Raw genomic sequence first — 10,403 nt, 5'->3', positions numbered from 1 at the left:
TTAAAAATGCATGAAATGTATGTATTCACTACTGTAAGTCGCTCTGGATAAGAGCGTCTGCTAAATGACTAAAATGTAAATGTAATGTTCCTGAGTGGCCGAGTTAGTTTCGACTTTAATTCACATGAAAATGTATGGCAAGACCTGAAGACTCACAGCTGTCAACGCTACCAAAGGTGCTTCTTCAAAAAATTTAATCATGGGTGTGAATACTTATGTAAATGAGATATTTCTGTATTTCATTTTCAATACATTTGCAAAAAGATCTAAAAAACATTTTCACTTTTTCATTATGGGATTCAGGCTGTAACGCAACAAAATGTGGAATAGGTCAAGGGGTAGGAATACTTTCTGAAGGCACTGTAAACAGGAGTAATAGTGACCAGTATCAAGATAAATAGATAGATACTAATGGTAATAGCAATCAATAAGCAATGAATTGCAGCATAGTGGTAGTAAGAAATCTAATCAGTAATCATTTTAGCGGCAGGTGTGAGGGGGAGCAGTAGTTGTTAGCCATTTAAGTCTTATGGCCAGGGCCCAGTTTTTCAAAACTTATCTATCTGGATTTTCGCCTGTCGGATAGGATTAAATGCATAGAAATAGAATGAACGAATCATTGACTTGAATGGGGACTCCCGTTCTATTCATTATATTTCTATGCATTTAATCCTATCCAATAGGCGAAATCCAGATAGATAACATTTGAAAACTGGGCCCTGGGGATAGAACCTGTACCGCCTGCCGGATGGGAGCATGGAGAGCAGTCCATGTCTTGGGTGGCTGAAGTTTTAGGCCCGAAAAATTGCCAATCTCAGACACAGCTTAGCATGTACGTCCTGGATGCCTGGGCGCTCACCCCCAGTGATGCGCTGGGCCGTCCGCACCACCCTCTGCAGGGCCTTCTGAGAGCGGTGCAGTTGCAATACCAAACGGTGATACACATGAGTTTCCTCAAATGAGTCACTGACTTACTGGTGTTCTTCCATGCCGTCCATGGGAGGGGTGCGTCACTTGAGTGGGTTGAGTCACTGATGTGGTCTTCCTGTTTGGGTTGGCGCCCCCCCTTGGGTTGTGCCATGGCGGAGATCTTTGTGGGCTATACTCGGCCTTGTCTTCGGACTGTAAGTTGGTGGTTGTAGACATCCCTCTAGTGGTGTGGGGGCTGTGCTTTGGCAAAGTGGGTGGGGTTATATCCTGCCTGTTTGGCCCTGTCCGGGGGTATCATCGGATGGGGCCACAGTGTCTTCTGATCCCTCCTGTCTTAGCCTCCAGTATTTATGCTGCAGTAGTTTGTGTCGGGGGGCTAGGGTCAGTCTGTTACATCTGGAGTATTCTCTTGTCTTATCCGGTGTCCTGTGTGAATTTAAATATGCTCTCTCTAATTCTCTCTGTCTCTCTTTCTTTCTCTCGGAGGACCTGAGCCCTAGGACCATGCCTCGGGACTACCTGGCATGATGACTCCTTGCTGTCCCCAGTCCACCTGTCCATGCTGCTGCTCCAGTTCCCACTGTTCTGCCTGCGGCTACGGAACCCTGACCTGTTCACCGGACGTGCTTGTTGCACCCTCGACTACTATGATTATTATTATTTGACCATGCTGGTCATTTATGAACATTTTAACATCTTGACCATGTTCTGTTATAATATCCACCCGGCACAGCCAGAAGAGGACTGGCCACCCCTCATAGCCTGGTTCCTCTCAAGGTTTCTTCCTAGGTTTTTGGCCTTTCTAGGGAGTTTTTCCTAGGGAGTTTTTCCTAGCCACCGTGCTTCTTTCACATGCATTGCTTGCTGTTTGGGGTTTTAGGCTGGGTTTCTGTACAGCACTTTGAGATTTCAGCTGATATACGAAGGGCTATATAAATAAATTTGATTTGATACAACCAGTAAGGATCCTCTCGATGGTGCAACTGTAAAAGTCCCTAAGGATCTGAGGGGCCATGCCAAATCGTTTCAGCCTCCTCAGGGAGAAGAAGCACTGCCGTGCCTTCTTCACGACTGTGCTTGTTTGAGAGGACCCTGTTAAGTCCTCAGTGATGTGGACACAGAGGAACTTGAAGCTCTTGGCCCTCTCCACTGCGACCCCATCAATGTGGATGACGGGGCCGCAGTGTGGATGTGTGTGGATATGTGGATATTCGATGAGGGGTGTTGACGTCAACCGCCTGTATTCAGTTAAGAGTGATATGCTATGCTAGCCTCATGAATATGCATAGACCATCTCGAATTTCAACAGAGATAACTCAGATATTAAGTGTTTTTGTTAGCACTTCATTTTAAGGGGTTCTTATTACATTGTAATTACATGTTTAATTACACTAACAAGCATTATAGTTAATTGTAATAACTCCTAGTTACACTGTAATAACAACATGTAACTCACTGGTGGTAATTGCTGTTTGTAATTACAGAGGTGTAACAACAAATGCTTTTTACCATGCTTGTTACAATGTAGTGTTTAGTTTATTCTCAGCTGCATCTGATTCAGTAATAACTGTTACAAGGTTGCGATCTCTTCTGGACAGATGTGCCGGGTGTCCGAGATTACAAAGGTTGGAGGCTCAATAGGCTCTAATTACCTACCTGTGAATGTGCACTCTTCAAAATCAACACTCAATGGGGTCAGTGAGGCCTTTTGGGGCCATAAGCAAAATGTTGGTTGAGTGTCCCCTAGCAGCCATGGTCACTTATTGGCTAGGGCCGGCTCTGAGAGCAGCAGAAGAAGCTTGCTGTAGCCGAACCCATAGAGATGGAAAGAGGTCTTAACTTTGTGTCTGTGACAGCATGGGCAGCACCATTGAGGCCATCTTAGTCTTTTGAGGTTTGAAAGAAGTGTAAAGCTTATATTGGTGATTTACTGCTATCTGCAGTGCTGGAGTCTTGAACAAAATCTTGTGTCATTCATTAATTGTGGCCACTAGATGGTGGTGATATAGCTTAAATCCATTTACAAACTAGGCAAAACTATTTGAAGTAGAAGACAATGCTCTGATCTTTGGCTGATTGCTGCCAACCCATAGGACTCACCAGTTGACTACTTTAAAATGGAGGAAGCCTTCAAACGATAGTGTCCATGCAAAAATGGGTTATTTCCAAGTAGAGCTCTCTATACCACAGGAGGTTGCTGGGAACTTAATTGGGGAGGACGGGCTCGTGGTAATGGCTGGAGCGGAATTAGCGGAATGGTATCAAATACATCAAACATAGTTTCCATATGTTTGATGACATCCCATTTGCTCCGTTGTTTCAGCCATTATTATGAGCAGTCCTCAACTCAGCCTCCACTGCTCTATACATCTATATGGGCCGAACCAAACCTTTCACTGATGAAGTAGATGCTGCCCTCTCCTGGAAAAGTATTGCACTAATAAATTAGGAATGGTGTGTCTCTTTAAATTTCAATATACTAAGCAAAAACATTTGTCTGAACCATTTGTAGCTGTTATGTCACGTGGTCAGGCAGGGAAAATATCCTCAAATTTTAAAGAGAAAAACGTGTTCTTAATGAGGAAACCTGTCAAGCTGCGTAGCAATATCTTGTGTTCTGTGTGTGTGTATAAAAAGCTTACTTTGTCAAAGTACAGTAATGTAAACAGCAGCTGTGACTATCAGGAACCTGATCCATGGTGGGTAATTGTTCCCCTGTTCCTAAATGCTGACGTACCACACGGGGTCAGTTTCCGGTAAAACACTTCCTGCTTCCACTGTCACAAATTCTTATCCATTTATTTCTGTCTGTCTGGCTCTGTTGTCATTGTCAATCCTTTAGGCGGTTGTAGGGGAAGGTATGAAGGAGGACTTATCTAGCCACTGGGCAGTCATGGGAGTTAACTCATTCATTGAGTAAATTAAAAGTGAATTGCCACACACTAGCTAACTTAGCTAGCTATCTAGCAAACAAGCAGGTCGGTCATTGCCAGTTCTCCATTTATGACCCTCTCGTTTTTGTAAGAATAGCAAATAAGATTACTATTGGCAACAATTTAAATTACACATTATGGCTAATTTGCTCTACATGCAGTTTTGTGCTACACTCAGAAAATATGGGAATCTGAAGCCTCAGAAGCATATAGTACCTAGCAAAAGGTGCAAGAGGAAGTCCAGCTGGCCGTAGCACAATATCAGCCGAGAGGCACTCCTCTCAGTAGAGCTCAGGACGCAGCCACACCTCGTGTTGAGTGTGGCACCACAGATCCCAGCACTGGCCCGGTATGCTGTCGTAATCGTGTCAACGTTCCAGCGAAAGAGCCTTTGCTTGATAGCCCAGCCCCCAGGACTCTCTCACCATAGCAGACAAAAAGCTGGTCTGTTGTTCGCACTGACTGTATTCGCTCCACATAGGCAGCCAGTGCCCGCACGGCACAGCATGCGGGAGGGAGGCCCAGACTCCCCCGCCACTTGCGGGGGGTCGTAAGCAGACAGGATTAAAGGGATGTTCACATGCCTGTCTGACAGAACCTTCGGGAGGAATGAAGGGTTGGGGCGGACAGATATATTCCTCCCACCGGGGTCCATCCGGTAGCACTCAGAACTTACAGAAAAAACATGGAGCTCACCCACCCTCTTCATGGAAGTAATCGTTACCAAGAAAACCACCTTCATAGAGAGGTGTTTCGGGGAGGCAGACTCCAACGGTTCGAAAGGCGGCTTTGCCAAAGCTGCCAAGACCACATCCAGATCCCAGCTCGCCATTGAGCGGGTCCTAGCTGGACGCAGGCAACAAACGCTTTTCATAAACCTGGAGACCAAGGGATAGCGCCCCACTGGCCTGTCCATCCACCCCACATGGCAGGCAGATATAGCGGCCAAATACCTTCTCAGTGTAGAGGCTGCCAAGCCCTCATCCAAGCAAGACTGCAGGTATTGGAGGACATACTGCACCCTGTATGACTCAGGCACAACCTCAATACCAATGCACCAATAGCAGAACAACCGCCAGCGCAACTGATATGCCACGGTTGTAGCTGGTCACCTTGCACTCCGCATGGTGTTCCTTACGCTCTCCTGTAGTCCAACATGGACCATTGGTGCCGTTCAGCGGCCAAGCCCACAGACTGAGGCGGTGCGGTCTCGGATGCCACAGTGTTCCCCCGGCCTCAGGGGCAGTTGCCCAGACAACAGGGACAGGAGAAGGCTGAACCAGGGTCATCTGGGCCAGTATGGGGCCACCAGCAGCAGACAATGCTATGCAAACCTGGTCCTATACAGCACAGCCTGGATCAGGGGAAAGGGGTGTCAGCAAGCCCAACAGGCAAGATAAGATAGCCTGAACCCTTCTGGTGGGCAGGCGTGCTCTCATGAGGACTGAGTCCAGTTCCATGCCAATGAAGGCCACCCTCTAGGTGGGCGTCAGATGACTCTTCTTGTCATTTATAGTAATGCCCAGCCCGCCGATGTGGGTCAGGAGCATGTCTCTGTCTGACAGGACCTGGGTCCTGGTAGGGGCACAAATCAGCCAATCGTCCACGTAATTGAGGATCAACAATCTGAGGTGAAGAACCATGAATTCGTAAGCTGTCCCTTCGAATGTGAATCGGAGGTACTGCCAATGAGCTGGGTGAACAGGAACATGGAGGTGCGCATCCCTCAGGTCCAGCGTCACAAACCCCTGGTCCCTGGACACGGCCTACAACACGCGGCTGGGGATAGCATGTGGAACCTCAGTACCTTCCAAGTACCCATTGTGGGTTGCGGAGGTCCAGAATCGGTCAAAACCTTCAGTCTCTTTTTAGGACCACAAAATAAGTGGAGTAGAACCCAATTAGCCGTTCCACCTAGCCGTTCTGATGCCCTGGGAGAGCTTATGTCGTGACCTGCTTGGAGGAATAGGAACCCAGTGAGGGATAAATTACCCAGTACCTCTGCAAAAACCGAGTGGGGAAAAACAGGCTGTTGCTTCACCTCATGCTGTCGTCCCTTAGCACGAGGCGATGGGGCAGGAGAGGGCCTCCACCGTTGATCGGGTGCAGGTGGGTAGCAACAGTCCGTCTGCCTTGGACCCAGGGCCTGCGGAGGCGGCATGAACCGTCTCAGGGTCTCCCGGTCCCTATGAACCTTATCGGCCTGCTCTAGAATGTCATCAACCCCTGGGCCAAACGCCAGCCCTGGGGTGAAGGGGTGAGTGGCAAATGTGCTCAGGAGAGCAGCTGGCACACTGGATTGGGCCAGCCAGAGATGGCGCCGGGAGGTAACCACCTGCACCATGGCCCGTCCGTTGGCGCCGGACACATCCCTATAGAGCAGGGAAAGCAGTCGAGACACCTCCATCACTTCCCAGAGGAGCTCCTATGTGCCCTCCTGCAGCCAGGGAAACAGAGTCTGCAGGTAGTTCTGCAGCAGCATGGCTGCATTGGTAAGGCGACCAAGAGAGCAGAGGGACCCATATGTGGCTTTCAAATCTGCATCAAAGACTCTGGGGGGGGGTCCCGCCTTCAGTCTTGCGTTCTGCCCTGGCAGAGGCCCGGCCCTCCTGCAAGGCCTCGCAGAACTCAGCAGAGATGGGAACAGATGGAGAGTCATCACTGTCCACCAATTGATGTCCAGTGCAGTGGCTAGCCAAGTGAGTAGACTCCTCATAGCCTCTCGGGACGCTGGGGGGGGGGGGGGGATGAAGCCCCGCTGGTGGCATGTCAGCCTGGTAGCCCCGCTCACGATGGTGAACATTGCCAGCATCGCCCCCCAGGAACAGCCTATCACTGGCCAACAGGGAACAGCTGTCGTCGACATCGACGCGATCAACCTCCTGACGCAGGGCATACGCCCTCCGTTCAAGGTGGTCCAAGCGGTCCGACTCATGCCCCCGTCCAGGACTGGCAGCAGATGGGCTCTGCCTGCGGTGGCTCCGGCCATGCATCCTGGGAGGGGTACTGGGCCTAGTAGAGGGACTAACAGCTCGCTGCCGCACCACTCCTGAGGGAGGGAGGGAGGGAGCTCGTCCCCAGCCTGAGCCCGAGCCTGGCCGACACACTCGAGCCTGGCCGACCCACTTCTGAGAACACCAAATAGGCATCCAGTACGGCGCTCGACTACCCTCTCCGAGTGGCTCAAACCCAGGCAGTGCATACACGAGGTATGCGGATCCCCAGGGGGATGCCACCATCACACCTGTCACAAAGGGAAGCCATAAGCTCAGCCAAGCCAACGGAGCAGGGGTCCGATGCCTTGGGAGAGCCATGTCGTGACCCTTAGAGGAATAGAAACCCGGTGAGGGATAAATTACCCAGTACCTCTGCAAACACAGGGGAAGACACTTGTGGGAAAAACAGGCAGGCAAAAAAACAGCAACCAGGTAATGGATTTATTTCTGTTTTTTGTTTTACGCCAACTGCAAAATTACCTAGTTGCTTTAATATCCAAGCAGTAAAAACAGCACAATATGGAGTAACTTCGTTAAGGAACTCCAAAGTTAATGTCTCAACGTAGTGGAAAGCCCACCACGATACTCTTACCCTCTGCAGGGGAAAGAACAAGAAAAAACCCTGCAGGATAATTAGCAGAGAACCTACGGCGTGGGGAGCAGCATGTTAAAGTAATTCGCAACACACACATAGAACAAACCAGTCGGCAAGTTGTATAAAGTAAATTACAGTTTGTGGCAGAAAGAGCCACCATACTAATGGATGCACACGGAGTCGTAGTGTAACGCTAATGAAACACAAGTACGACAAACTACGGGCAAAAGATGCCGATCAACCGCTCGCAGCGAGTGGAGCACTCAAGAGGGGGGGCTGGCCGTGTGGCCAGCTGCTCCAGGCTGCAAACAGCCAGTGAGTATACTTCCACGCAAGATATTACACTTACCAGTGACTTACCAAGTGAACTTCAGAAAGTTTGCATCTCAAACCATACGGACGTCCACCGAGAAAATGAAAGAGAACGTGTGTCGCGGCCATGGTGTCTACATATAGGGGCGGACCCCAGCCATGACACAGGTGTACACAGGAGTGAATCTGTAAATCTTCACCTCGGCTGTATCCCTCCGCCGCGGAGTGATACCAATATATTGGAGTGTTCCAATATAGTGAAACATAACAAGTAACTATTCAAAAGAAACAACATTAAAAAAACTGTTCACAAGTGGTTACATTCTTGATGTTCTTTAATTTATAGGTATGGAGTTTTCATGGTGAACGCCTACCCTCTGGACATGTCTCAGTACTTCCACCTCTTCAATGCCACTCGCATCCCTAAGCAAGGGAAAGATGAGCTCTTCACAGACCCGAAAGGACGGCACCTTCTGGTGATGAGGCAAGGCAACACGTATGTGTTTGACGTGATAGACCGCGATGGGAACCTGGTGAAGCCAGCGGAGATCCAGGCCCACCTGAAGTACATCCTGTCAGACACGACCCCGGCTGCAGCCCACCCACTGGGGCTGCTGACCAGTGAGAACAGGGACACATGAGCAGGACTGAGGGAGAAGCTCCTGGCCGCTGGGAATGGAGAGGTTAATATTTTGTTATCCTTCAAGTTTAATGTTTGTGTTTTGTAACTTTTTGTCTTGTCTTTTATCATTAGATAATATTTGTTTTACTATTGAGGACCAAGTTATATCCTCTGGGATCAGATGCACATCTTGTTAATGTATGTACTATTTTTTTAAATATATATTTTTTAATTCAATTCAGGTGCTCAATTCAGCACCCTCTTCTGTCTGTGTCTGGACGACGAGAGCATGAAGGACCACATCCACGTCTCCCACAACATGCTGCACGGGGACGGCACTAACCGCTGTTATGACAAGTCATTCAGCATCATCATGACCAAATCCGGAATCGCCGCCATCAACTTTGAGCGCTCGTGGGGTGACGGCGTGGCCGTGCCGCGCTTCCAGAATGAGGTGTTCAAGGACTCTACGGAGAACCCTCTGCTTCTTCTGTTCTTGAAGGAAAGCCTCTCAGCTAAAGAAAAGTCCATCTGACTTTTACCTCCACTACAAATGCAAATTCTAACTTCCACTTCAGTCCATGATTGACTGCAGTTGTATAGTACATTGGGGTGAATGTCAGGTTTTAAAGGTACTTTCCCTCAAGCATAGAGTGTGGGTTGGAAGTGATGGTATGGATTAATAAGAGGGGATACCGAACACAAACTCTGCATAGGTCAGTAGAGGGCATATTCCTATACTGTCAGGTAGATAACTATGAATGTTCTGTCCATATCAAAATCATAATAGATGCCCAAGAAAATGCCCATCAAATACATTCTGAAAGAAGAACAATGAAATCTCCAAGTGTGTTTGAACCAATGTTTCTTCCCTTTCTAACTGGCATTACAATGTACTGTATCTATCAAGAGCCTTATCAATACTAACTTAATGTAAAGACCTTTAGTTTGATATGGAAAATAAATCTAGTAATATATCAATAATGTATGATATTCAGAGTAGCACTTTGTTCTTGAGACCTTTTTTGCTGTGTAGCAAGCTTTGTATGACAATTTATAATCTCCACTTTGATTTGTGATGTGAAAAACATTTTAAAGCAATACCTCAGACCTTTGCTATTAAGAGGCAAATTTATTTCCTTATATGCCTTATGGAATGTTCACTGGTAATGTATTACATACAACTTTACTGGGGTAGTGTAAAATAAAATGTTTTCAAAATGACAAATGTATATGCATATTTTCTCATTGTAAATTTTGGCTAGACTAACTAAAGCTGGAATCCTTAATTTCTACATAAATTTTTGGACTCGTGAATTAATTATATACCCATTGATTCTTGAATATAACTTATAAATGCCTCATGAGCTTAGTTCAACTGTCATACGTACCCCACCATAATCTAAAATAGAAGCTTGTTTTACTGCCATGTTTGTTAAACATGTAAATTGAAACATGCCGTATAGCCTAAAAACATGGTCATTTTGACACCATGGATGGTCATCCTTGCATCCATAGCTCTGTCTATTTCTGTCTATTAATTTCTCCAGGCTCATCTCTCAGCTTTGTACCAAAACAGAAGCGGGGTGACCGCATTGTTTTGTACATAAGCAACTTCTCATTTTTAAAACGGCCTGTGGCACCGATGAGTCAAACATTTATTCTAATGTCAAAATGTACTACAAAGTGCAAATAGAATAATTTGTCAGAAAATCAGTCTCACCCAAAACAGAAATTTGCAAGATAATTAGGAAAATTTGGTTTGTCACGGAATGAAGGGTACCGTAACAGTTTTCCTTTGGTTGGGTTTATTTCAACCCTGCTCACAGCTGGCAGCACCCAAGTAATCATCAATTCGGTGCGCAGCTGCACGCAACCAGATCGTATTACCCATGGTCAATTAGATTTGACATTCGATATCCCTATGGAGCTAATTAGAGATCAGTAAATTACACTTTTTTTAAATGTCAATGACTTAACCTCAAACCAACTACAAATTGTAGAAAGTCATATAC

At 47.1% G+C, this 10,403-nt stretch overlaps 1 protein-coding gene across 2 annotated transcripts; it reads left to right on the top strand.

Moving 5' to 3' along the window:
• Positions 1-7,051: 7,051 nt before the first annotated feature.
• LOC115192266 (carnitine O-palmitoyltransferase 2, mitochondrial-like) lies at positions 7,052-9,612 on the top strand. 2 transcript variants are annotated; one of them, XM_029750573.1, is made up of 3 exons: positions 7,052-7,291; positions 8,113-8,449; positions 8,631-9,612. In XM_029750573.1, the coding sequence occupies exons 2-3, from the start codon at positions 8,404-8,406 to the stop codon at positions 8,921-8,923; spliced, it is 339 nt and encodes a 112-aa protein (XP_029606433.1). In that variant the 5' UTR covers positions 7,052-7,291; positions 8,113-8,403; the 3' UTR covers positions 8,924-9,612. The 2 variants fall into 2 exon arrangements, with proteins under 2 accessions (XP_029606433.1, XP_029606432.1); XM_029750572.1 differs by lacking the exon at positions 7,052-7,291 and adding an exon at positions 7,560-7,769.
• The last annotated feature ends 791 nt before the right edge of the window (positions 9,613-10,403 follow it).

The sequence above is a fragment of the Salmo trutta genome, chromosome 4 (genome assembly GCF_901001165.1).
Source record: "Salmo trutta chromosome 4, fSalTru1.1, whole genome shotgun sequence".
NCBI lineage: Eukaryota > Metazoa > Chordata > Actinopteri > Salmoniformes > Salmonidae > Salmo > Salmo trutta.
Note: the sequence above shows the minus strand (reverse complement) of the source record. Positions and strands in the feature narration are given on the sequence as shown.